This window comes from Anguilla rostrata, chromosome 11, assembly GCF_018555375.3.
Source record: "Anguilla rostrata isolate EN2019 chromosome 11, ASM1855537v3, whole genome shotgun sequence".
NCBI classification, from domain to species: Eukaryota; Metazoa; Chordata; class Actinopteri; order Anguilliformes; family Anguillidae; genus Anguilla; species Anguilla rostrata.
Genome location: NC_057943.1, coordinates 43,170,994 through 43,198,658, shown reverse-complemented (window position 1 = coordinate 43,198,658; position 27,665 = coordinate 43,170,994). Strand labels below are relative to the sequence as shown.

General features: G+C 47.6%; 1 protein-coding gene across 5 annotated transcripts; it reads left to right on the top strand.

The window, feature by feature from the left end:
- Positions 1–805: 805 nt before the first annotated feature.
- On the top strand, positions 806–27,665 carry LOC135235006 (kelch-like protein 12). 5 transcript variants are annotated; one of them, XM_064300190.1, is made up of 12 exons: positions 806–954; positions 2,320–2,551; positions 4,060–4,213; positions 6,204–6,421; positions 13,300–13,449; positions 19,930–20,044; positions 20,770–20,876; positions 22,745–22,940; positions 23,372–23,530; positions 24,274–24,372; positions 24,834–25,020; positions 26,803–27,665. In XM_064300190.1, exons 2-12 carry the CDS (start codon positions 2,369–2,371, stop codon positions 26,927–26,929), a joined length of 1,695 nt encoding a protein of 564 aa, XP_064156260.1. In that variant the 5' UTR covers positions 806–954; positions 2,320–2,368; the 3' UTR covers positions 26,930–27,665. The 5 variants fall into 5 exon arrangements, with proteins under 5 accessions (XP_064156260.1, XP_064156262.1, XP_064156257.1 ...); XM_064300187.1 differs by having other exon boundaries at positions 815–1,118; XM_064300188.1 differs by having other exon boundaries at positions 815–1,122.

Genomic DNA, 27,665 nt, shown 5'->3' with positions numbered 1-27,665 from the left:
GACACAAGAAAAAAAATTCACACCCTTGGGCAGTTACTTGATGGTGGGGCACTGCCAATGTCATTGATTGGGACGTGCAAGGTTGGATGATAGAATCCTGCTCCTTCCTCAGGCTTGTCTTACACTAACATTTTCTTACAATTACATTTGCTAACTATTAATTGTCTATTGCTTTTAAACTATTGCTATTGCTTTTGCACATATCAGAATATCAGAATCTTTAATGCATATGTTTACCAAAAGTCACTCACAGCCAGCCATATGCACTTCATGACGGCAAATGTATTGACTTTCTTAAAAAGGTAAGATTAAAAAACACAGGGCCAAGTGACTTGAAACAATTTTGGAAACATTGGGTAGCATTGCTTTGGAATACAGCTTTAATTTTGGTGAGGCAAGATACCATATTGTTTGTATTACAGTAACTTGGCGTCATTTTGATATCAATACTTTTAATGGCAGGCCTAGATTTTGCCAGTTTGAATGGATGAGTTACAGACAGTGCTTTGTATGTGTGAGTAACTTGGCATTTTTGTACGTTGAAAACGTGTTTTTATGAGATCCGTTATTCCTGATAAGGCACAATTCTATGCCTATCGGAATTAAATCGGTTACCGCTCAGTTAAAAAGGAATTCAGTACGAAGTAAGTGAACTTTGCGTTAAAACGGCGACATACTTTCACATTTTTTGCTGGAAGACAGATTTGACTAGGTTTGCCATTAAAAGATGCGTTATTTGTTATCGATTCGTAGCTCTGGGTTTCGAACGACACGCGTTCTCGCGATTGTGGGAATTCTGAAGGGTGTGACGTAAGACTGTTGGGCTTGTAGTGGGAACATTCTCGTCCTACACAGTGAGCTAGCTGACCTGCCAGCGCAAACCGGGTTTCACTAAAGCGAACTGCATGTGTTTGTTCCCCCTCCCCAGAATAAAATCTGTGGTTCGAAGTCATGGTTAGTTGCATTTATTAAAATATTCTAAACTCACCTTTGCATATTAGCTAGGCCGCCAGAGGAACCCAGCAGTCGTAGGAGTGGCGGTCTCACCGGAATATGGAGCGCCACAGTCGGCAGCTGTAACTGCAAAACAACGAAGCCCCTTGATTGCTGCTATTGATGTGGGTAAATTGCGTTGCTATATTTACTTTGTTATGATCATAGCCTGGGCTAAGTAACAAGTAATTTGTATACTTTTAAATATAGTGATTGTTTTGAAGTCCAGAAAGCTTTTGCATCTGATCATAAGGTAGCAAGCGCTTGTGCTAAGAGAGGCGATATATGATACGTTATTGTGCACTGAAGCTAGCTTGCAAACTACATAACCAGGACCTAAAGTTAGTTACGTGATATACTTAACGTCTGTCATATCCTGAAATTTTGTGGTTGCTAACTGGCGAGTCCAAGTTAGCTAGCTAGTAAATACTGCTATAGCTAGCATTAGTTTGCTGGACAACCGGCAAATTTGTGCGAGCAACATCCTACTCAACTAAACGTTAGCTATTAAAAGCTAACATAAAAACATGTATGATAATGTAATTAACTGGTTTGCCTATCTGCATTAAAATGATAATTTGATGCATAAACGAGCTTCTATTCTATTTCCTTGTATGAACGTCCCTTATATTGACGTTACTAAAAACAGAATTGCGAAATACGCTGGTGTTTTGAACCTCGAAGGCATTCTTGGAGCTAGCATGCTATGATGCTAGCCTCATCATATTGTAGGGTTGACACTATCAATGCACGTGCGCCTAGATGCTATGATCGAGAAAGATACTGCACATTATTCCATGACTCGGCCTGACTATAACCAGCTTTCTAGCATACATGGAACAGTCGCCGTGGTATTCCTAGCTCAGACAAAAAAACCACGTCTTTGCTAACTACGGACGTGTTGTGCATCGGTAACGTCAGGTAAGATGGTGTGAGTGAAATCCTGAGGATACCTCTAACGGATTACTAGCTTGGTCTTTGGAATAGTAATGTAATACTTGGACATTGTATAAAGTAGTGTACATTGCCGTCATATATACGCATATTTTCCTTGCAAGTGCAGTAGCACTACTGAATTGTTGATGGTTTTTGGTGGACATGGGGGGGGCGGTGATTATTTATTTTATAATTCGCTGAACCCCAGTGTTAAGCAGTGTGCATTTATATTAATTTAGATTCTCCATAGACTTTGATAAAGATAAAATTGGGAAGCAAATTGCTGGTACACCAGTTCCAGGCAGAGCTTGCAGCTGTGAACAACATGCATAGATTATTCATTCTTTCATGTCAATCACATTCATAAGGCCCTCTCTCTGTCACATACAGCCCCCCTTGGAGGTCACAAAGACTGTGCCCCTCCCCCAGGAAGGTTGCCATGGCTCCCAAAGACATTATGACCAACTCCCATGCAAAGTCCATCCTGAACGCCATGAACGCCTTGCGGAAGAGCAACACGCTCTGTGACATCACCCTGAGGGTGGAAGGCACCGATTTTCCCGCCCACCGGATTGTCCTGGCTGCCTGCAGCGACTACTTCTGTGCCATGTTCACCAGTGAGGTAACCATGACTACACCTCGGATCTGGGGTTCTAGAAAGTGAGATTGATTGCCACCGGACCGCTACTTGTGACGAAAGGAAGCGCCGACCACAGCCTAAAGAATGCACACTGTGTCCTTTGGATTTTTAAAAAGCTGTTGAGTAACTGGAACTGAAGTGTGAAACTTCTCAGTTTCAAAAGGAGCATAATGTAAATGGATGAATGAATGAAAACACAGTTATGGAAAATGTGCTCAGACGGCTGTACTGTGGGCACACAATGAGCCTGATGCCCTTTTACAAATGTACATTTCCTCGGGGTGCTAGAATACATGAAGCTGTTTCAAGTTTTAGATAAGTACGCTAAATTAAATTAATGAAACTTGATTTTATAGTGAATCGATCAAGGTTGCATTTAATTCTATGCAATTCAAGGTATAGTTTCTTGACTAATTGCAAGGGACAGTAGCCATCGATGCAATTATGAAGACAAATAAGGAGGTCTGCAGATCTTTGACTTCTAACTTTTGTGCTGCATTGATAACCTGGCCCTCTGGGGTTCGGCCGGATTTTCAGTTGAACACCGTGTCATTGCGCCAGTATCGCGGAGAGATTTATAGAGCAGTGTCTGGCCACGATGGTATGCTCCCATGATTAAAATGGTGTATGTACAGTATTTGATAGCTGTATGATTGAGTTTATGTGTATGTCGCTGAAACAGATTAAACTAGGTTATAGAAATACTGTGGTAACAAAGGTCCTTTAACTTAGGGAGTGTGAGGGAGAGGGGATTTTTCAACATGGGCACATAGAGGTGCTTTGAGGTGTGGAGCAGAGAGCTAATTGAAATCAGGTGTTCATCTAAACAAGACCAGGTTAAAACCTAGTATATGGCTGGACCTAACGCGCATGATCCGATCCAATACGTGTGACTTCATAACTCGGCCGACCAATGGTGTAACTTCATCACTCACTCAGTCACTCAGTCAGTCACAGACATTCGCCCACCCAAAAACAGGGAACGGTGTCCTTGCTTAATTTGTCCAGTAGAGGTCGCCACTGTGCAAAAAGCTCATCTCACGAGTGTGTGTGGCATGTGAAGCTGAGTGTATTTGTATAACCTGTGAATACCTGCATCAGATTACTCAAAGGAAGTCCGGAGGCCATTCCCCACTTCGTATAGTAGAGAGAATTTACTTCAGCTGGTGGGAGCTTCTCTTGTGGTGGCTATTTTATTTGGGGGCAGTGCTAAAGGTCTATGTTCATTCAGAAGTAATTTCTCAGGTCATTACTTTGGAAAAGCTTTGTTAGGGTATCACAAACAGGTGGGAAGTTGTTCACACATACACTTAGAAACACTACACCGTGCTCATGCCGATCACTCAGAGCCAACAGGTGAACGTTGCTGTCATAAGCTACCTCTCTAATGTGTGACATTTAGGTGGAGGGCCCTGCCGGTGAGTTTGCCCTACAGCACCATACGCTGCAGTGCACAGTCTGACAGACCCTCCCTGTTGGGATTCTTGCAGTTGTCGGAGAAAGGGAAGTCCTTTGTGGACATCCAGGGGCTGACTGCTTCCACCATGGAGATCCTGCTGGACTTTGTGTACACAGAGACGGTTCTGGTAACTGTGGAGAATGTTCAGGAACTGCTTCCTGCCGCCTGTCTGCTGCAGCTCAAAGGTAACCAGGGCAACGGTGCTGCCTGCATTACATCCCAGCATCCCTGGCGAGCCACCTCTACTTGCGCAGATTAAGCCCATGTTGTGTTCTGCTTCCTGTCTTGTCATTTGTTTTTATCGGAGTTTATACATAGCTGAGAATCTCCTCAGCAAGAAACAGATATTTCCAGAACAGAACTCAGTGGAAAAGGGAACTCTTTTCTGTGGAACATCAGACCGTTAAGCAGTACTAATAGCTGCCAGTAACTGTTTTAAATTGGTTACAGCCAGTGTTGGAGAGACGGTGTGTATTCTTCTTGTGCTCTCTCTTGCTGTTTCATTAAGCTTTAGCATTCTCTGCTGACCTTGGAGAGCTGCAGGGTGTGTTAGTGTTGGAGAGCTGCAGGCTGTGTTAGTGCAGGGTGTGTTAGTGTTGGAGAGCTGCAGGGTGTGTTAGTGTTGGAGAGCTGCAGGGTGTGTTAGTGTTGGAGAGCTGCAGGGTGTGTTAGTGCAGGGTGTGTTAGTGTTGGAGAGCTGCAGGGTGTGTTAGTGCAGGGTGTGTTAGTGTTGGAGAGTGCAGGGTGTGTAGTGTTGGAGCTGCAGGGTGTGTTAGTGCAGGGTGTGTTAGTGTTGGAGAGCTGCAGGGTGTGTTAGTATTGGAGAGCTGCAGGGTGTGTTAGTGCAGGGTGTGTTAGTGTTGGAGAGCTGCAGGGTGTGTTAGTGCAGGGTGTGTTAGTGTTGGAGAGCTGCAGGGTGTGTTAGTGCAGGGTGTGTTAGTGTTGGAGAGCTGCAGGGTGTGTTAGTGTTGGAGAGCTGCAGGGTGTGTTAGTGCAGGGTGTGTTAGTGTTGGAGAGCTGCAGGGTGTGTTAGTGCAGGGTGTGTTAGTGTTGGAGGGGTGCAGGGGTGTGTTAGTGTTGGAGAGCTGCAGGGTGTGTTAGTGCAGGGTGTGTTAGTGTTGGAGAGCTGCAGGGTGTGTTAGTGCAGGGTGTGTTAGTGTTGGAGAGGTGCAGGGTGTGTTAGTGTTGGAGAGCTGCAGGGTGTGTTAGTGCAGGGTGTGTTAGTGTTGGAGAGCTGCAGGGTGTGTTAGTGCAGGGTGTGTTAGTGTTGGAGAGGTGCAGGGTGTGTTAGTGTTGGAGAGCTGCAGGGTGTGTTAGTGCAGGGTGTGTTAGTGTTGGAGAGCTGCAGGGTGTGTAAGTGTTGGAGAGCTGCAGGGTGTGTTAGTGCAGGGTGTGTTAGTGTTGGAGAGCTGCAGGGTGTGTTAGTGTTGGAGAGCTGCAGGTTATGTTAGTGTTGGAGAGCTGCAGGGTGTGTTAGTGCAGGGTGTGTTAGTGTTGGAGAGCTGAAGGGTGTGTTAGTGCAGGGTGTGTTAGTGTTGGAGAGCTGCAGGGTGTGTTAGTGTTGGATAGCCGCAGGGTGTGTTAGTGCAGGGTGTGTTAGTGCAGGGTGTGTTAGTGTTGGAGAGCTGCAGGGTGTGTTAGTGTTGGAGAGCTGCAGGGTGTGTTAGTGTTGGAGAGCTGCAGGGTGTGTTAGTGTTGGAGAGCTGCAGGGTGTGTTAGTGTTTGTTACTCTGTGCTCATTTGATCAATGAAAGTAGTTTACACCCTGCCTCACCCCCCCCTTCCTGGGTCTGAAATAGTTGTTCATTTTTCGGTGAAAATAGAAATAAGCTGCCTTGTAGCTCTCCATGGGCATCAGTGAATGGACGTGCTTTACAGGATTCCTATGATACCCACTGGTCACCTGTACCTGCTAATTGTTAGCCTGTCTGTATAAGGTCACATCACAAGGCTTGTGGAACATTCTCTGTGTTTGGTCAGTGGGGTGCTGCATTTGCATTAGCATCCTGGCATGCTCTTCCCATGTACTCTGTCTCCTTACGCACATGCTTTCCACAAACACACACACAATCTCACACACACACGTACACAAACACATGCACATACACACGCACACACAATCTCACACACACACTCACACACTCTCACGTACACACACTCACACACACACTGCAGGTGTGAAGAGGGCTTGCTGTGACTTCCTGGACAGCCAGCTGGACCCGTCCAACTGCCTGGGCATCCGGGACTTTGCGGAGACGCACAATTGCCTGGACCTGATGCAGGCCGCGGAGCTTTTCTCCCAGAAGCACTTCGCCGAGGTGGTGCAGCACGAGGAGTTCATGCTGCTCAGCCAGGAAGAGGTGGAGAAGCTGATCAAGTGTGACGAGATCCAGGTACTGCGCCCCCTGCAGTCAGCACTCAGAAGTGCTGACTGCTCTTCATAAAATGGCTGCTGGTTACAACACAGTTCAGCTGAGCTGTTGTAAATCAATGCGTAAGGTGAACGAAGAGCATTCAGCCAGTTTTGCTTCGGAGTGATTTTTAGCACATGCAAAGAGACCAGCAGCTTAATTTACATTTTGACCAATATTCCAATTCAAGTATTCTAAGAATTCAGAAAACGTTTTTGTTTTTTAAAGACCCTTCTGCTGTCCTACTGAACTCAATTAAATTATTTAAAAGGAATGTTACTCATTGGCAGTGCTGTTAGAAATGGTCACACACACACAAAAAATATTCTATACAACTATCCTAAAATTGCTTCATTGTCAAAATTGCTCCAAGTTAAACTATGCGGTTGTTCCCTGCACTTGGAACGGTACTTCTCTCTAGGGTTTTCAACACACTTGTTCCTGGTTATGGTTATACACTTTGTTGTACGTCGCTCTGGATAAGAGCGTCTGCCAAATGCCTGTTATGTAATGTAATATGTAATGCTTCCTTGTTGTCTGGTGATGATACATTGCGGTTGGAATAGTTTGTTATTCCTTCTGAGTTTTCTTCTTTTCTTTCTTTTATTGCTTCACATTCATTTTGCAAATGCCCTTATCCAGAGAGACTTATAAGAGAACATCTACTTGATGAACGCAGCTCTTGAATTTTAGACTTTAATACCATTCGCTGGTGTTTTTAAACCACCGTTTGGATGCCTAATTGAAAGCCGGGCCCCGGACGGTGATTGGGGATTGGCTGGTTGGCATGACCCTCAGTCACTCTGCAGAGCAAGCACAGCTGGCTGGATAGTCTCCCCCTTCCTGTGCCGGAGCTCTGCTTCTGGGCGCCCCTCAGCCACCTACAGAACGTGCAGAATTACACTGCTCCAAATTACAGAGGATAGTATCATATTTATAACTGTCAGATGTAAAGTACTCTTAATAATCTCACCTAGATGTCCCATGTGCCCTAAAAAGAGAGGCGAGAAGCTGCTTATACACAATTTGAGGCAGATGAAAATTCTGCAAGCAGTATTCTATGTTCCAGGTGTATAAATGGTTATTTAAACGTGTTTGGTGGATAACGGAGGCCGCCTAATGCCGTCCCTCAGAAAGTGGGGGGTGGGAATTCATCGCGTCTCCCTGAAATCGTAGGCAATGGTCTCCCTGAAGTGGTGGGAGATCGCTTACGTTCAGACAAATGAGTGTGCCGGTACCGCAGGCACTAACCTGCAGTAACCTGTCTGAGTGACAGTCTAATTTCAGCCTCTACCTGCCCATTTGGCTGGCTGAAAAGCGAGGGTTCCTGGGTGCCTGATGAAGGCCTCGCTGTGTTCTGGAAATTCCTGTCTGGAGCTGCGCGGTTTTGCCCCGTGCGAACATAATTACAACTGTTGAGTTTGAAACAGGCACAAACCTGCAATTGAAAGAGTGTGGGAATGGCATTGTGGTTGTTGTATGTATCCGTTACCTGATACAGACTGCAGAGTTTCAGTTTTCTGAAACGTGCAATTTGAGGTTGGGAGGCTGCTCAGTTCCTGCCCTGGGGCTTGTGATGCATCTGGATTAAAGCCAGTTATCAGGCTGCAGTTATCTATCAGCCTGCAGTTATCAATCCAGCTGCAGTTATCAGCCTGCAGTTATCTATCAGCCTGCAGTTATCAGCCTGCAGTTATCTATCAGCCTGCAGTTATCAATCAGGCTGCAGTTATCAGCCTGCAGTTATCTATCAGGCTGCAGTTATCAATCAGGCTGCAGTTATCTATCAGCCTGCAGTTATCAATCAGGCTGCAGTTATCAGCCTGCAGTTATCAATCAGGCTGCAGTTATCTATCAGCCTGCAGTTAGCTGCAGTTCTATCACTGCATATCAGCCTGCAGTTATCACAGTGCAGTATCATCGGCTGCAGTTATCTATCAGCTGCAGTATCAGCCTGCAGTTATCTATCAGGCTGCAGTTATCTATCAGCCTGCAGTTATCACTGCAGTATCTATCAGGCTGCAGTTATCAATCAGGCTGCAGATTATCAGCCTGCAGTTATCAATCAGGCTGCAGACAGTGCAGTTATCTATCAGCTGCAGTTATCACTGCAGTTACTATCAGCTGCAGTTATCAGCCTGCAGTTATCTATCAGGCTGCAGTTATCTATCAGCCTGCAGTTATCAGCCTGCAGTTATCTATCAGGCTGCAGTTATCTATCAGCCTGCAGTTATCAGCCTGCAGTTATCTATCAGGCTGCAGTTATCAATCAGGCTGCAGTTATCTATCAGCCTGCAGTTATCAGCCTGCAGTTATCAATCAGGCTGCAGTTATCAGCCTGCAGTTATCTATCAGCCTGCAGTTATCAGCCTGCAGTTATCTATCAGTCTGCAGTTATCAGCCTGCGGTTATCTATCAGGCTGCGGTTATCTATCAGCCTGCAGTTATCTATCAGCCTGCAGTTATCAATCAGGCTGCAGTTGTCAGCCTGCAGTTATCTATCAGCCTGCGGTTATCTATCAGGCTGCAGTTATCAGCCTGCGGTTATCTATCAGGCTGCAGTTATCAGCCTGCGGTTATCTATCAGGCTGCAGTTATCAGCCTGCAGTTATCTATCAGGCTGCAGTTATCAGGCTGCAGTTATCTATCAGCCTGCAGTTATCAGCCTGCGGTTATCTATCAGGCTGCAGTTATCTATCAGGCTGCAGTTATCTATCAGGCTGCAGTTATCAATCAGGCTGCAGTTATCAGCCTGCAGTTATCTATCAGGCTGCAGTTATCAGCCTGCAGTTATCTATCAGGCTGCAGTTATCAATCAGGCTGCAGTTATCTATCAGCCTGCAGTTATCAATCAGGCTGCAGTTATCAATCAGGCTGCAGTTATCTATCAGGCTGCAGTTATCAATCAGGCTGCAGTTATCAGCCTGCAGTTATCTATCAGGCTGCAGTTATCAGCCTGCAGTTATCTAGTGCATTATCAATCAGCTGCAGTTATGATCAGCCTGCAGTTATCAATCAGCTGCAGTTATCAATCAGGCTGCAGTTATCAATCAGGCTGCAGTTATCAGCCTGCAGTTATCTATCAGCCTGCAGTTATCAGCCTGCAGTTATCTATCAGCCTGCAGTTATCAGCCTGCAGTTATCTATCAGGCTGCAGTTATCAGGCTGCAGTTATCTATCAGCCTGCAGTTATCAGCCTGCAGTTATCTATCAGGCTGCAGTTATCTATCAGCCTGCAGTTATCAATCAGGCTGCAGTTATCAGCCTGCAGTTATCAATCAGGCTGCAGTTATCTATCAGCCTGCAGTTATCAGCCTGCAGTTATCTATCAGCCTGCAGTTATCAGCCTGCAGTTATCTATCAGGCTGCAGTTATCAGGCTGCGGTTATCAATCAGGCTGCAGTTATCAGGCTGCGGTTATCTATCAGTCTGCACCTTGGACTCAGCTTAGGGTCGTCTTGATTGGATTAATGATATAGTTGTTAGCAAAAACTGAAACCTTTCGCTTGGTTTTTCAAGACCCATAAAAAAATCAGCCTTTTCCCTGTCCTGTGTACACAAACTGCAAATTGTACAAAATTGGGTGTTGAATTAAATTGGGCTTTGTATTTTAGAATGCCGTCCTATCTCACGTGTTTTTAGTGAGGTGTAGATTATGATCAGGCGCGTTCTAGTGGGGTGAATGTTCCCGTTCCTGTCAGATCAGCCTGCATTTCCTGACGGTTGGTGAGAGTTGTCATGGTGTGCAATGAGGGAGTTACAACGACTCCGGTATGATACCAGCCTGTTTGAGGATCTAGTGTAAGAAACTTCTGTACAATCAAAAGGAAGTGCTTTTCTTGGCACTGTTCCTCTGGCCTTGCTTTGTGTACTTCTGACTAACTCTTGATAAGCCAGATCTCAGCTGCAAGCTATGTCATCAGTTTCTTAAATAAGTAATGGTCTGTTAGTCTATCTTTGGTGATTTAGTGTGTCATGCGTGTTTTGTGTGGTGCGCTATGATGCAGTTGTCTTCGTGCGTTTGCAGTGCATTTTTGTGCTGCGTTCGTTCAGATTATTTGAGAGTCAGGTTGTTGGGTTGTAGGCTGCATGTGCTGTGTGTCGGTGTGTGTATGGTGAGTTGATCGTGACGTGCTTTGGTTCAGATTGACTGGACGAGCCAGTGTTATGACGGCTGGTTGTTTGTATGCTTGTGTTAGTGTGTGTTCAGGTTGACTCCAGACTGGGTCAATAGTATTGTTTTGGCTTCAATACTTTTCTGGCTCTATTGATCTTGCCTGGTTAATAGGCGCGGGTTTGCACTTTTTGAGACATTCATGTGTTCCAATCCAGACGAGTATCAGTAAAGTCAGAAAAGATTGAATCCAACAATGTATTTTAGACCCAGACTGGTTGACTCAGGACTAGTTTTGACGTGTGTTGACTGGATGTGTGAATGTGGTGTTCAGGTTGAATCAAGGAGCTTGTGTTTGACGCGGTTTTGTGTGTTGTGTGTGTAGGTTAGGTTGATCAGAGGAGCTAGTGTTGGCGGTGTTGTTGTGTGTGTGTGTGAGTTGTATGTGTTGTCGGTTGACTCAGAGTGCCTAGCTGTTTGAGCAGGTGTGGGTGTGATGTCGGTATAGTACACTCAGAGGAGCTAGTGTATTGTGCTAGTGTTGTGTATAAGTGGAGTGCTTGTGTTTAGGTTGACTCAGAGGAGCGTTTTGACTTTGTGTGTGTTGTGCTTTGTGTGTGTCTGAAGGCTAAGAGTATGTTTGAATGGTGTGTGTTGTGGTGTGTGTGTCAGGTTGACTCAGAGGAGCATAGTGTTTGACTTGTGTGTGTGTGGTGGTGTGTGTGTGGGGTGTGTCGGTGATCAAGGAGCTATGGTTTGACGCGGTGTGTTGTTGGGTGTGTAGGTTGACTCAGAGGGTGTGTTTGCGCGGTGTTGTGTGTGTGTGTGTGTGTGTGTGTTCAGGTTGACTCGAGGGCAGTGTTTGAGCGGGTGTTGTGTGTGTGTGTGTGTGTGTTCAGGTTGATGAGGAGTAGTGTTTGCGCGGTGTTGTGTGTGTGTTGTGTGTTTGTGTATGTGTGTGTTCAGGTTGATAGAGAGCTAGTGTTTGACACGGTGTTGTGTGTGTGTGTGTGTGTGTTTTTGTGTGTGTTCAGGTTGACTCAGAGGAGCTAGTGTTTGACGCGGTGTGTGTGTGTGTGTTCAGGTTGACTCAGAGGAGCTAGTGTTTGACGTGGTGTTGTGTGTGTGTGTGTGTGTGTGTGTGTGTGTGTGTGTGTGTGTATGTGTGTATGTGTGTGTTCAGGTTGACTCAGAGGAGCTAGTGTTTGACACGGTGTTGTGTGTGTGTGTGTGTGTGTGTTTTTGTGTGTGTTCAGGTTGACTCAGAGGAGCTAGTGTTTGACGCGGTGTTGTGTGTGTGTGTGTGTGTGTGTTCAGGTTGACTCAGAGGAGCTAGTGTTTGACACGGTGTTGTGTGTGTGTGTGTGTGTGTGTTTTTGTGTGTGTTCAGGTTGACTCAGAGGAGCTAGTGTTTGACGCGGTGTTGTGTGTGTGTGTGTGTGTGTGCGTGTGTGTTCAGGTTGACTCCAGACCTGGGTCAAATATGTATTTGTTTTGATTCAAATACTTTTCTGTGCTCTATTGATCTTGCCTGGTGTAATATGACCAGAAGGCGGGGTTTGCACTTTTTGAGACTATTTCATTGGTTCCAATACACCAGACAAGATCAGTAAAGCACAGAAAAGTATTTGAATCCAAAACAAGTACGTATTTGGCCCAGGCCTGGTTGACTCAGAGGAGCTAGTGTTTGACGTGGTGTTGCGTGTGTGTGTGTGTGTGTTCAGGTTGACTCAGAGGAGCTAGTGTTTGACGCGGTGTTGTGTGTGTGTGTGTGTGTGTGTTCAGGTTGACTCAGAGGAGCTAGTGTTTGACGTGGTGTTGTGTGTGTGTGTGTGTGTGTGTATGTGTGTGTTCAGGTTGACTCAGAGGAGCTAGTGTTTGACGCGGTGTTGTGTGTGTGTGTGTGTGTGTGTGTGTTCAGGTTGACTCAGAGGAGCTAGTGTTTGACGCGGTGTTGTGTGTGTGTGTGTGTGTGTGTTCAGGTTGACTCAGAGGAGCTAGTGTTTGACGCGGTGTTGTGTGTGTGTGTGTGTGTGTGCGTGTGTGTTCAGGTTGACTCAGAGGAGCTAGTGTTTGACGCGTGTGTGTGTGTGTGTGTGTGTGTGTGTATGGTGCTGTGTTAGGTTGACTCAGAGGAGCTAGTGTTTGCGTGTTGTGTGTGTGTGTGTGTGTGTGTGTGTGTGTTCAGGTTGACTCAGAGGAGCTAGTGTTTGACGCGGTGTTGTGTGTGTGTGTGTGTGTGTTCAGGTTGACTCAGAGGAGCTAGTGTTTGACGCGGTGTTGTGTGTGTGTGTGTGTGTGTGTGTGTGTGTGTTCAGGTTGACTCAGAGGAGCTAGTGTTTGACGTGGTGTTGTGTGTGTGTGTGTGTGTGTGTGTTCAGGTTGACTCAGAGGAGCTAGTGTTTGACGCGGTGTTGTGTGTGTGTGTGTGTGTGTGTGTTCAGGTTGACTCAGAGGAGCTAGTGTTTGACGCGGTGTTGTGTGTGTGTGTGTGTGTGTGTGTGTTCAGGTTGACTCAGAGGAGCTAGTGTTTGACGCGGTGTTGTGTGTGTGTGTGGTGTTCAGGTTGACTCAGAGAGCTAGTGTTTGACGCGTGTTGTGTGTGTGTGTGTGTTCAGGTTGACTCAGAGGAGCTAGTGTTTGACGCGGTGTTGTGTGTGTGTGTGTGTGTGTGTTCAGGTTGACTCAGAGGAGCTAGTGTTTGATGCGGTGTTGTGTGTGTGTGTGTGTGTGTGTGTGTGTTCAGGTTGACTCGGAGGAGCCCGTGTTTGAGGCGGTGTTGAACTGGGTCAAGCACAGCAGGAAGGAGAGGGAGCCGTTTCTGCCTGACATGCTGGAGTTTGTGCGCATGCCCCTGCTCACCCCGCGCTACATCACCGATGTCATCGACACCGAGGTGAGACGGACACGCTGCACTGAGGCCAGACGGACCGCCCATCTGTCCCAAAATCCATGATTAAAATGGTGAAATGGTGTTACAAAATCCACCGTTCATATGCTGATAATGGGTACCCACTACACCCCACCCCACAGTGGGTCTGGATCTCCATAAAATCCTGATTTATATTCACACAGTGAATGCAACTGTTTTAGAACACATATACACTCGTTGTTTATGAAATGTCATAATCAACCTTAACCCTAAGCCTTACCCTTACCCTAAAATATAAATAAAATGAAATAAAATGGATGTGGCCTACAGCTGAGTTCTCTGTGTAGTTGTAAGTCACAGTTTGATGGAGACCCAGACCCACTCTGGGTGTAGTGGGTACCCACTATCAGCAAATGAATGGTGAACTTTGTAGCACTGTTTCACCATTTTAATTGTGGATTTTTGGACAGTCAGGGGAGCGGGCACACGACACCAGCCTACAAGGCACCCTAGCCCCAGCTCTGCCAGATCTGTGGTAGCTGGAGGCCTGTTCAAGAGCAGGTGGATTAATCCTGAATCGCTGCTCCTGAAGCTCCCCCAACCCCTCAGATCCAGTGTAGCTTACTCCAGCACTAAATCTTGTTGCATAATAATGGATCTGCTCTTGTATTTAATGGGTGTCTGTCATTATGATTATGCATCATTGGCTGTCTGATGCTTATGGGATGGATTATTATATTCAGAACACAGGGAAGAAGTGGAGCACTGTCTGTAGGGAGGCCTACTCCCAGCCCTTACCTGAAGTGGGGCACTGTCTGTAGGGAGGCCTACTCCCAGCCCTTACCTGAAGTGGGACACTGTCTGTAGGGAGGCCTACTCCCAGCCCTTACCTGAAGTGGGACACTGTCTGTAGGGAGGCCTACTCCCAGCCCTTACCTGAAGTGGAGCACTGTCTGTAGGGAGGCCTACTCTCAGCCCTTACCTGAAGTGGGGCACTGTCTGTAGGGAGGCCTACTCCCAGCCCTTACCTGAAGTGGGACACTGTCTGTAGGGAGGCCTACTCCCAGCCCTTACCTGAAGTGGGGCACTGTCTGTAGGGAGGCCTACTCCCAGCCCTTACCTGAAGTGGGGCACTGTTTGTAGGGAGGCCTACTCCCAGCCCTTACCTGAAGTGGGGCACTGTCTGTAGGGAGGCCTACTCCCAGCCCTTACCTGAAGTGGGGCACTGTCTGTAGGGAGGCCTACTCCCAGCCCTTACCTGAAGGTCCCTTGTGACTGGAGGATTCCTCCACTGGATGTTTTCTTATTTGCCACATCGCTGTGGTCCCACCCCTCTGGGTAACTCCCATCCTCTCTGCTTTCCCTCACTTTAAAAAGAAAAGAGTGCAGGTTCTTTTTCCCCAAAACTGCTTGTTTCACAAGCAAAAATATTACTTGTTTTCAAATATAGCCAGATATCCAGCATTCCCCAACAGGGTTTTTTCTTTTTAGACACAATTGGAGCCAAATTAATAATTCTGTAGCATAATCTTTTTTTAATCATGTTTTTTTGTTTACCCCCTTGTACCAGACAGTCTTCAGTATTTTCAGTGTCATGCTGTGATTGTCCTTGCTAATTGCTAAAGCAGTATTTCTGTTCAAATGTATTCATATAATAAACTCTCTGGGTAAAGATTAAGCAGATAATATGTTGCATTGGAAATGGATAACTGAATTTTTCTTTCCCTTTGCCTACTGGAAACTGATTTAAATAGCACAATTGGAAGTACTATTTGTCCTTTTGGAGTGAGTGTATTATCTGATGAAAAACGTTTAATACAAATGTGTTAGCAGACTGTCAAACATTAGTTCAATTGGATTAGTTGTATCTACATTGCGATAATGAAACAAATTGACTGTCTTAGCTCAGACAAAGTAAACAAGCTGAATTCCAAAAGCAGTGCTACCCAATGTTTCCTAAATTGTTTCTAGTAACTTGGCCCTGTGTGTACAAGCATACAGTATATTAATGCGGTAAACATATGTGTGGATAGGTTTGTAAGATTCTATATGTATTTAATAGGCCTCAATATGTCTAATTGTTATTTGTATTTATGTATGTACCCCCCCCCCTTTCTGTGGTGTGAATGATTGTATGTTTCTTGGTATAAATGTCTGTTTATAAATGTAAATGTTACATGCTGCTAGGGAAACGTATTGCATATGTCTGTGTATGTATGTATGCATGTATGTTCATTACAGTAAGATGCAAATATACAGGAACATTTTGTAAAATGAACTTGACAACCAAGTATAAACAAGTCCTTTCTGGAGGAATATCCTTTCTTTAGGTATTGACCAGCAGTTTCATACATTCATTTAAATGTCTTGCATGAGACAACTTTTGTTATTTGACACTTTGATGTAACACAAAGTTTAAATGATGACATTGTCTTCAGATGGTAAGATTAAAAAATGCTGGGCCAAATCATTGGAACAATTTAGGAAACATTGGGTAGCATTGCTTTGGAATACAGCTTGTTAAATTTGTGTGAGCTAAGATAGCCAATATTTTTTTGTGTAACTTGGCGTACTTATGATATCAATACTTTTAATGGCAGGCCTAGATTTGAATTAATGACTTGTAGACTTTTGTATGTTGAAAATATGATTTTCATCAGATATCATTTGTTTTTATACTGTGTTTGTTATGAGTAAGTGATAATAGTCATTCGTATATATATGTAGGCTATGAAGGACATGCATAAACATAAATGCATGCAAACACACAGCCTACATTTTGAAAGTAACACACTGGCATGGATTCAGTCATCTTTCCTTTACCATGAATGACGAATAAATGAAAGTGTTTTTAACAGGCTGTAGTACATGACAGACCTACTAATCGTTTGTATGTTGCTAGAGGATCTACAGAGCTAGCTAACATTAATTTAGAAATATATCATTACAGGGTAGCTGCAGTAGAGTAGTTAAAAAGTAGTTATCAGTTAACAGGCACAGCAGTGAATGTGAACCGTTCTGACTTAAAGAAAATTGATATAGGCTACCTGGCGTAAAGAAGTGTAGAAACTTACAGCAGTTCCTATACAACCGGTAATAACACCTACCGGACCCAATCACCACGCAGATGTTGCTGCTTAATTTTGGAGGCATCTGTACTGACGTTATGCGCTCGGTCTGACGTGTCTGTAGTAAGGCAGCTAATGTTGAACACGGTGAAAAAATTCAGAAAGCGGAACTGTCTAAAGTGTGCATGTATTTCATTTGGATTTCAGAAATATATATTAGCCTCTCGCAAAGATTTTACAGATGCAAAGGCAACAGTTTAAATGTTTCATTTTTATTTGGCCAGAAAGCCGGTGTAATGAATTAGAGGTTTGCTTCAGTCGAGGGGGATTTGAACCCGGATCTGTCACTCGTCCAAAAAGTTCCGCAGGGAAACGCACTACTTGGTGAGCTACGAGGTACATCAACATCTGGGGAGCAAAGTTTTGTTCTTTTAAACGTGCGCACTTGTGTATATATATGTCCATTTTGTGTCTGTATCCAATATTTTTATTGGCTGATGTACCTAAACGTCCAATGGGGAGACGTATTCTTTGTGGGCCTGGAGCATTTGTGATGATGTAATCAGGCGGGGGGAAAAAGAACAAGGAAAAAACGCAAAATCCCCTTAGTTTGTGGTTTTTATTGTGTGGATGTTTAAAGTTGTTTATGAATTTTATCTGTTGAAATGGGGTCAGAATGTACAGAAATTGATGTTTTTAAGGGCTGAGAGTCTGTGGTTGTTGCGGTTATTTCTGTGAGGAACCCTGAAAAGTGCCAGAAAAAAAACTCTCGGTGCTGTATAGGTATGGGGCATTCCCCGCCAAGGCGTAACTTGGCTGGATGGCATACCTGCCATCCCAGCCTAGAGCGATTTACATATATATTTACTAATATGAAATTATCACAGCAGTAATAATAAATAATGAATAATGACAGACATTGCTTAAATAAAAGGGAAAACTAGTGCCTAATGCTAATCTTCTAAAGCAAGTTGCCTCTATCATACTGGTGATCCCAAAGCCACCCAATTATCCATGCAAAAGCAACAAAGCTTTACAATGTCATGTTTGAATGGTCTCTAGAGGAGATCCACAAAATCCATAATTTTGCCATAATTTTAGACATTAATGTACCCCTTAGCCCTGCTGCCCCACTTACCCTTAGCCCTGCTGCCCCACTTACCCCTCGGCCCTGCTGCCCCACTTACCCCTCGGCCCTGCTGCCCCACTTACCTCTTACCCCTGCTGCCCCACTCAGCCCTGCTACCCCACTTATCCTTTACCCCTGCTGCCTCACTTACCCCTGCTGCCCCAGTACCCCTCAGCCCTGCTGCCCCACTTACCCCTGCTGCCCCACTCAGCCCTGCTGCCCCACTTACCCCTGCTGCTCCAGTACCCCTCAGCCCTGCTGCCCCACTTACCCCTCAGGCCTGCTGCCCACTCAGCCCTGCTGCCCCAGTACCCCTCAGCCCTGCTGCCCCACTTACCCCTCAGGCCTGCTGCCCCAGTACCCCTCAGCCCTGCTGCCCCACTTACCCCTCAGGCCTGCTGCCCCAGTACCCCTCAGCCCTGCTGCCCCACTAACCCTCAGCCCTGCTGCCCACTTACCCTGCTGCCCCACTCAGCCCTGCTGCCCCACTACCCCTGCTGCCCCACTCAGCCCTGCTGCCCACTTACCCCTGCTGCTCCAGTACCCCTCAGCCCTGCTGCCCCAGTACCCCTCAGCCCTGCTGCCCCACTTACCCCTCAGGCCTGCTGCCCCACTCAGCCCTGCTGCCCCAGTACCCCTCAGCCCTGCTGCCCCACTAACCCCTCAGCCCTCTCCCCTCAGCCCTGCTGCCCCACTTACCCCTGCTGCTGCAGTCCCCCTCAGCCCTGCTGCCCCACTTACCCCTGTTGCCCCTCTCAGCCCTGCTGCCCCACTTACCCTGCTGCTCAGTACCCCTCAGCCCTGCTGCCCCACTTACCCCTCAGGCCTGTGCCCCAGTACCCTCAGCCCTGCTGCCCCCTAACCCTCAGCCTGCTGCCCCACTAACCCCAGCCCTGCTGACCCACTAACCTCAGCCCTGCTGCCCCACTTACCCCTCAGCCTGCTGCCACTTACCCCTCAGCCCTGCTGCCCCACTTACCCTCAGCCCTGCTGCCCCAGTACCCCTCAGCCCTGCTGCCCCACTTACCCCTCAGCCCTGCTGCCCCACTTACCCCTGCTGCCCCACTCAGCCCTGCTGCCCCACTTACCCCTGCTGCCCCAGTACCCCTCAGCCCTGCTGCCCCACTAACCCCTCAGCCCTGCTGCCCCACTTACCCTGCTGCTCCAGTACCCCTCAGCCCTGCTGCCCCAGTACCCCTCAGCCTGCTGCCCCACTTACCCCTCAGGCCTGCTGCCCCACTCAGCCCTGCTGCCCCAGTACCCCTCAGCCCTGCTGCCCCACTAACCCCTCAGCCCTGCTGCCCCACTTACCCCTGCTGCCCCACTCAGCCCTGCTGCCCCACTTACCCTGCTGCCCCACTCAGCCCTGCTGCCCCACTTACCCCTGCTGCTCCAGTACCCCTCAGCCCTGCTGCCCCACTTACCCCTCAGCCCTGCTGCCCCACTTACCCCTGCTGCCCAGTACCCTCAGCCATGCTGCTCCAGTACCCTCAGCCCTGCTGCCCCACTAACCCCTCAGCCCTGCTGCCCCACTTACCCTGCTGCCCCACTAACCCCTCAGCCCTGCTGCCCACTTACCCTGCTGCCCCACTCAGCCCTGCTGCCCCACTTACCCCTGCTGCCCCACTCAGCCCTGCTGCCCCACTTACCCCTCAGCCTGCTGCCCCAGTACCCCTCAGCCCTGCTGCCCCACTTACCCCTCAGGCCTGCTGCCCCACTCAGCCCTGCTGCCCCAGTACCCCTCAGCCCTGCTGCCCCACTAACCCCTCAGCCCTGCTGCCCCACTCAGCCCTGCTGCCCCACTTACCCCTGCTGCTGCAGTCCCCCTCAGCCCTGCTGCCCCACTCAGCCCTGCTGCCCCACTTACCCTGCTGCTCCATACCCTCAGCCCTGCTGCCCCACTTACCCCTCAGGCCTGCTGCCCCAGTACCCCTCAGCCCTGCTGCCCCACTAACCCCTCAGCCCTGCTGCCCCACTAACCCCTCAGCCCTGCTGCCCCACTTACCCCTCAGCCCTGCTGCCCCACTTACCCCTCAGCCCTGCTGCCCCACTTACCCCTCAGCCCTGCTGCCCCAGTACCCTCAGCCCTGCTGCCCCACTAACCCCTCAGCCCTGCTGCCCACTAACCCCTGCTGCCCCCTTACCCTGCTGCCCCACTCAGCCCTGCTGCCCACTTACCCCTGATGCCCCAGTACCCCTCAGCCATGCTGCTCCAGTACCCCTCAGCCCTGCTGCCCCACTTACCCCTGCTGCCCCAGTACCCCTCAGCCCTGCTGCCCCAGTGTTAACGCTCTGGTTTCCTTTCAGCCGCTCATTCGCTGCAGCCTGCCCTGCCGGGACCTTGTGGATGAAGCCAAGAAGTTCCACCTGAGGCCAGAGCTGAGGAGTGAGATGCAGGGCCCTCGAACCCAAGCGCGATTAGGTACGCCCCCGAAGGGCTTACAATGCTGTAACATGAGCGGCCCGATTGGGTACGCCCCCCCCCCCCATGAATGTGGGTGACTGTGTAGTATAATGGGTAAGGAACTGGTCTTGTAACCTGAAGGTCACAGGTTTGATTCCCTGGTAGGACACCGTTGTACCCTTGAGCAAGGTTCTTAACCTGCATTGCTTCAGTATGTATCCATCTGTATAAATGGATGCAATGTGAATGCTTTGTAAAAAGTTGTGTAAGTTGCTCTGGATAAGAGCATCTGATAAATGCCTGTAAAGCTTGTGACAATGCATGTGATTCATTGTAATCCGTAATCTACCTGAACCTTTGGAGGAAATTGGGTTCATCCTTTGTCGCCATGGTACCGGCCTTGCCATTGGGTTTATGGTGTAATCCAAGGTTGGGAACTGCGTTCTGGTTTTTGTTTCCACCAAGTATCCTGGCTTAATTGGTTAATTAGCTTTACACACCGATGGCAGTCACTCATAGATCAGGCAGTGAAACGTTTCCTGTTGGGATACAAGCACAGTCTTCAGCAGTCATATATGAACATATTAATAAATGTAGTCACAGAAATTATGCTCATTTACAATTTGTAAACTATGGTATTAAATCATTTAAAGGAACCGTTGTCCTGAAATCCAGAAATGGATATAGTCCTCCTGCTGTAGTCATAAGCGTTAGGCTCTCTAACGCCAGGCTTCTCCATTCAGGAGCCAAAGAGGTCCTGCTGGTCATCGGCGGATTTGGCAGTCAGCAGTCCCCCATCGACGTTGTGGAAAAATATGACCCAAAAACGCAGGAGTGGAGCTTTCTGCCTGTGAGTACCATCAGAGGTGATATTTGTTTGTTTGGTAGACCTTTTTTCCAGAAAGATCAACCAGTTTCTAAATCGTGATCCTGTCAGAACTGCATGCGTGTACAGAATAATATAAGAGGCCAACTTGAGTCCAACCAAGACTAAATATATATTAGAGGCTAAGGCCCTGTTCAGACGTGTACTTTGTATCCAGATATATCTAGATTGTGTCTAGATTCAGTTGAGACAGATGTCAGTTCACACCTGGCATCAGGATGTCTCCACATGCCTCTCGAGTGACCACTTGTGATCTGATCTCACTTCCGTGCTCAATATGCAGATGAACCCGTACATCATTTCCGTTTGCAAAGACCAAATGCGTTGGTGTTTTTAACAGGCGGGAGGCAGGCAGCAATGCACTGCCTAGTCTGCCGGAAATTAAAAGAAGTTATACAACTGCTTGGCTGAATACTCGATTCTGATTGGTCCAAGGGTGGGCATTATTTCTCAGTAAAGGGACACCTCGGCCTTTTAACAGTTCTAAAATCAATACACTACAAAATCCAGCATTCTAAAGCAGTTTAAACAGCAACTTTATTCTTTTGCTTTTGTATTGCTGTTACATCCCCTCCCCTTTTCAATGTCCAATTTCACAGTTGATGGCAATGTTGAATCTAGTTATCTAAAGCTAGTTACTGTTGCTAGCTTTATTTACAATTGCCAACCGTCCGCAAATCGGAATTGTCCCTTATTTGGACAGTAGAATAGGCGTTCTGTATTTAACTCATAGCTACGGGACACATTTTCATCCATATGTTTGTGAACGATTGCATTTAGTAACCGCTGTTTTGAATACAATTCAATAGTTAGCTAGCTAGCAGTTTTATTAAAAGACAAAAATGACCAAAATTGGTGCTAATTGTATGGTATAAAACGAGAAGGAACTATTTTTTCTTGATAGAATCATTGTTTTCATAGAATTAACGACCAGAGGTTTTTGCTTTACAACGGTCCAAATAGAACTACCAACTAGAGTTTTGCTTGACAATGGTAAAATAATATGCCCAAACAGCCGCAGAAGAATATTTCACTTTCAGCTGATTAAATCGATAAAAATCAATGAATATAAAAGTAACCAAGTATAGTCATTGTTGGTATCCCGCTGTATAAGTGGAATAAACCCCTCCGGGCTGTCCCGTTATTGGACAATAATGTACTTTGGGTTGTTGGCGCGTGAATGAGTACGTACTTCCACTTACGCAGAGGACGTCAGTTGACTAGGCGGTCCTTCAATGTGGCCCATGTAATGGACGTACCTGAGAAGGGCGCAGAGACAGAAGCAGCGGTGCAAAAGTTAGGGGTTTATTGTTCCCAGCACAGGTTGACCACAAAAAAAATGTCTCAAACCAACAAGCGAAAAAAACCAACTGACTGCGGTTAGCCTCTTGTAGTAGAGGCTAAGACCGTTTGCCTCTCTAGTTTTCTGAAAGCAGGGGGCGGAGTCTAACTGACCTGCTGATCCATCCTGTAAGTGCCTTGTATCCTGCATGGGGAAGGGCACATGCAGAAAAATGTTCTGCCTTTGAAGCTGTAGATTCCTTCAGAGCTGAGCTTTGCATTTGCTCATAAAATGTAGTTTATCGCTCATTAGTATAGTTGTGTTCTTGTTTGTATAACTTAGTTTAATGTTCAGTAGAGTAGTTGACAATAGACAAGTTGTCAATCTAGTCTGCACTGCTTGGACTTGCTGCCTCTTGACATAGCTCCACCCCTGTACTGCATTTTGACCCCTGACCTTTGCGCTTGCACTTGCATTGTAAGTCGCTCTGCGAAAGCATGTCTGCTGAAGGCCTGTAAAGTGAGGCGGATTGCTCACGTGGTTTCTGCAGAATATTGCCCGGAAGAGGCGCTACGTTGCCACGGTTTCGCTGAACGACCGAGTGTACGTGATCGGAGGCTACGACGGCCGGTCACGGCTCAGCTCGGTGGAGTGCCTGGACTACACGGCCGATGAGGACGGCGTCTGGTACACCGTGGCAACCATGAATGTGCGGCGTGGACTGGCTGGAGCCACCACGCTCGGGGGTGAGTGGGGGGTGGGGCTGGCCGGAGCCACCATGCTGGGGGGTGAGTGCGGCGTGGGCTGGCCGGAGAGTGAGTGGCGGGGTGGTATCTGAAAGATCTATCAGGCATAGGGGCTGTAGGAGTTAAAATGTTATACATGTGTGTGTTTACTAACATAGCAAATCTCTCTCAAGCAGTAATTCTAACCTTACTAATTTTGGAGACCATGTTACAAATGATGATTTGCTAAGCTGAAGGTAAACACAGAGTGATGTGATATGAATGTTGTGAATGCCCCCCCCCCCGTGAGACTTCCCTTCTGCAGAATAAGAAGAATGCGGATTGGCTACAGTTCCTGCCTCTTTCCTTGTTCCTTGGAATCTAATGGGGCTTGTAAGTGCATTTGGACAGCTTTGTGTTGCCTCTGCATGTGTGGCCTTGTTTGTGTGCAGATATGATCTATGTGGCTGGGGGGTTCGACGGGAGTCGTCGCCACACCAGCATGGAGAGGTACGACCCCAACATCGACCAGTGGAGCATGCTGGGAGACATGCAGACGGCCAGGGAGGGGGCGGGGCTGGTGGTGGCCAGCGGCCTCATCTACTGTCTGGGTAGGTGGAGGACGGCTCGCAAACATACACCACCGCCACCCAGAGCGTGGTACATCAGCCTGGGGCCTATCAGCCTGGGTTGTATCTGGGGTTTAATAACAGAAAAGGAAGCTTCACCTGCTCTTTTGAAGTGAGCACAGAAGTCAAGTATCCACAGGTCATAGGACACATCTGGGCAGATATTTAAGTTCATAAATATGTTCTGGTGCTAAGCCATTTATGGCTTTAAAAACAAGTTAAATCATTTTTAAATCAATTGTAAAACAGGCAGCCAGAGCAGAAGTGCAGCTATTGAGGTGATCTGCGCTCTCTCCTGTTCCGGTCAGTAGTTTGCTGCAGCGTTTTGAACCAGCACTGATCATTCTATAAAGGCTTCGACAGGCCATAAAAATTGCCCAGATCTGCCTGACACAAATTCATTAATCTTTCTGTATCAGACTGTGAACGAAAGGGCCTAACTCTAGCTATGCTTTGAAGGTGGGGGGGGGGGAAACTTTAATGCTAAGGAGCCTAGGTCACAAATGATCTTTACTTTTTAATCCTGTAATTAAAACTCCTGCCTTGTCCTGGTGAGGTTGGAGGGAATTGCTAGACATCCCAATTTGTATGCTGTTTACACAGTCTACTAGATGGCTGAAGAACTGTTATCATGAGGTAGATGCTTAGATACAGTCGTGTGTCCTCTGCGTGGATACAGCCGTGGAGCTGGCATGCCTTACATACGGACGTCTGTGTGCCTTCAGGCGGATACGATGGGCTGAATATACTGAATTCAGTGGAGCGATACGACCCACACACAGGGCACTGGACGAATGTCACGCCCATGGCCACCAAGCGCTCAGGTGCGTCTGTAAAGCAGGGCATTGTGGGTTTGTTTTACAGGACTTACTCGTCACCCTCTGAGGGGTCCCCCGATTATGTATATTATGCAGTGCATGTTTTCACTTTTTATTGTTACTTTAACCTTTGCATTCTATTGTTCCCAGCAATTGCCTTTTTTGCCGGTCATTTTGAGCACACTGTATGATGTATATAAATGAAGTCATTTTGAGCATACTGTATGATGTATATAGATGAAGTCATTTTGAGCACACTGTATGATGTGTCTAAATGATGTCATTTTGAGCACACTATGTGTGTAAATGAAGGCATTTTGAGCACACTGTATGATGTATATAAATGAAGTCATTTTGAGCACACTGTATGATGTGTGTAAATGAAGTCATTTTGAGCACACTGTATGATGTATATAGATGAAGTCATTTTTGTGAGTGTGAACAGTGGAGTTGTTTTTCCCTCACAGGGGCTGGGGTGGCCCTGCTGAACGACCACATCTATGTGGTGGGGGGCTTTGACGGCACTGCCCACCTGGCCTCCGTAGAGGTGTACAACATCCGCACTGACTACTGGACCACGGTGGCCAGCATGACCACGCCGCGCTGCTACGTGGGAGCCACTGTCCTGCGTGGCAGGCTCTATGCCATCGCTGGGTAAGCGTCTAAACTCCATCGCTGGGTAAGCGTCTAAACGCCATCGCTGGGTAAGCCTCTAAACTCCATCGCTGGGTAAGCCTCTAAACTCCATCGCTGGGTAAGCCTCTAAACTCCATCGCTGGGTAAGCCTCTAAACTCCATCGCTGGGTAAGCCTCTAAACTCCATCGCTGGGTAAGCCTCTAAACGCCATCGCTGGGTAAGCCTCTAAACGCCATCGCTGGGTAAGCGTCTAAACGCCATCGCTGGGTAAGCGTCTAAACTCCATCGCTGGGTAAGCCTCTAAACTCCATCGCTGGGTAAGCCTCTAAACTCCATCGCTGGGTAAGCCTCTAAACTCCATCGCTGGGTAAGCGTCTAAACGCCATCGCTGGGTAAGCCTCTAAACTCCATCGCTGGGTAAGCCTCTAAACTCCATCGCTGGGTAAGCCTCTAAACTCCATCGCTGGGTAAGCGTCTAAACTCCATCGCTGGGTAAGCGTCTAAACGCCATCGCTGGGTAGGCCTCTAAACTCCATCGCTGGGTAAGCCTCTAAACTCCATCGCTGGGTAAGCCTCTAAACGCCATCGCTGGGTAAGCCTCTAAACTCCATCGCTGGGTAAGCGTCTAAACGCCATCGCTGGGTAAGCCTCTAAACTCCATCGCTGGGTAAGCCTCTAAACTCCATCGCTGGGTAAGCGTCTAAACTCCATCGCTGGGTAAGCCTCTAAACGCCATCGCTGGGTAAGCCTCTAAACGCCATCGCTGGGTAAGCCTCTAAACTCCATCGCTGGGTAAGCCTCTAAACTCCATCGCTGGGTAAGCGTCTAAACGCCATCGCTGGGTAAGCCTCTAAACTCCATCGCTGGGTAAGCCTCTAAACTCCATCGCTGGGTAAGCGTCTAAACTCCATCGCTGGGTAAGCCTCTAAACGCCATCGCTGGGTAAGCCTCTAAACGCCATCGCTGGGTAAGCCTCTAAACTCCATCGCTGGGTAAGCCTCTAAACTCCATCGCTGGGTAAGCCTCTAAACGCCATCGCTGGGTAAGCGTCTAAACTCCATCGCTGGGTAAGCGTCTAAACTCCATCGCTGGGTAAGCCTCTAAACTCCATCGCTGGGTAAGCCTCTAAACTCCATCGCTGGGTAAGCCTCTAAACTCCATCGCTGGGTAAGCCTCTAAACTCCATCGCTGGGTAAGCGTCTAAACTCCATCGCTGGGTAAGCCTCTAAACTCCATCGCTGGGTAAGCCTCTAAACTCCATCGCTGGGTAAGCCTCTAAACTCCATCGCTGGGTAAGCCTCTAAACTCCATCGCTGGGTAAGCGTCTAAACGCCATCGCTAGGTAAGCGTCTAAACTCCATCGCTGGGTAAGCCTCTAAACTCCATCGCTGGGTAAGCCTCTAAACTCCATCGCTGGGTAAGCCTCTAAACTCCATCGCTGGGTAGGCCTCTAAACACCACCTCATGGCTGACCCTACACCATCGGTGCATAAGCCATCAAACGCTGCCTTGCTCACTATGCTCTGAAGAAAATTAAACTCCAGGAAAGATGAGCCTGTAATTTTATAGTTGTCTGGGTGTGGTCTGCAGAAAGTGTGTCCCACACTGAAGTCAGCTCCTTGGGTCAGAACGTGTTCCTGGTGTTCTGGCTGTACAGGAAGTGAACATGACCAAGCTGTTGGGCTTGAAAATGATAGTAAAATAAAACAAAGCAATTCTATGTTACATCTTGTATTTAGAGCATAAAGATGTGGGTTTTGGCTTTTTTCTGATCCCGTCTGCTCCTGTGCATCACACAGGTATGATGGGAACTCACTCCTCAGTAGCATTGAATGTTACGACCCGGTGATTGACAGCTGGGAGGTGGTGACGTCCATGGCGACGCAGCGCTGTGATGCGGGGGTCTGCGTGCTGCGGGAGAAATGATACGCCTGCGCAGCTTCACCAGCGCAACCGTGTGGGAATAGGAAGAGCCTGTCTGACCCGGTGGGGGGTTGGGGGGGGCGGGGGCGGGACATGTGTGCAAAAGGGCCCACTAGCTTTCCACAAGACCCAACAGACCTGCCACACCCAAAAATCCTCCCCTGCCAGCCACCCTGTGCAGACTTTGAGATACCCCCACCCCTCCGTCCCTGTTGTAACAAGGAGGGGGGCTAGAGATATTTATATCTGGACATTGTTCTGACTTCCACGTTCAACAAGTCAAGGGCAGTCTGAGTTCGTCCTCTCATCGCTCTCCATGCATGGCTCTCTTCTGTATGAAACCCTGCCCCCAGCCCAGAGAGGAAGGGGCGGGGACGCGATCCCATGACAAACCACGTGATTTTTTTTTAAATTGCAGACTTGTCCCGGAGAAGTGCAATATTTTACTGCTGTGATGAACTTTGAGATGGGCAAACTCGGAAGCCTTCAGCTGCTGCCGTCACCAGCCTTATGTTCGCCGCATTTCACAGAGCTTAGTGGGTCACGTGTGTCTCCGCCTAACGTGTAGGAGAGCCTCAGGCATTTGCCATAAGTTTTTTGTGATTGTTAATGTATATTATGAGTGTGAATTTAGTGTCCGAATCTGGCTTGACTCTGATTAAATGGGTAAATGCAATGTATTTTTTTTCTTTTTTAAAGTATGTTAGGGGTCTGAGAAATAAATCAACAAAGTGCTGTA

Excerpts from the sequence above, each read along its gene's own strand:
- LOC135235006 (XM_064300190.1), top strand. The coding sequence starts at position 2,369 with ATGGCTCCCAAAGACATTATGACCAACTCCCATGCAAAGTCCATCCTG. Across the intron at positions 22,941-23,371 it reads TGGAGCCACCACGCTCGGGG|ATATGATCTATGTGGCTGGG; the intron begins GTGAGTGGGGGG and ends GTTTGTGTGCAG. Across the intron at positions 25,021-26,802 it reads AGGCTCTATGCCATCGCTGG|GTATGATGGGAACTCACTCC; the intron begins GTAAGCGTCTAA and ends TGCATCACACAG.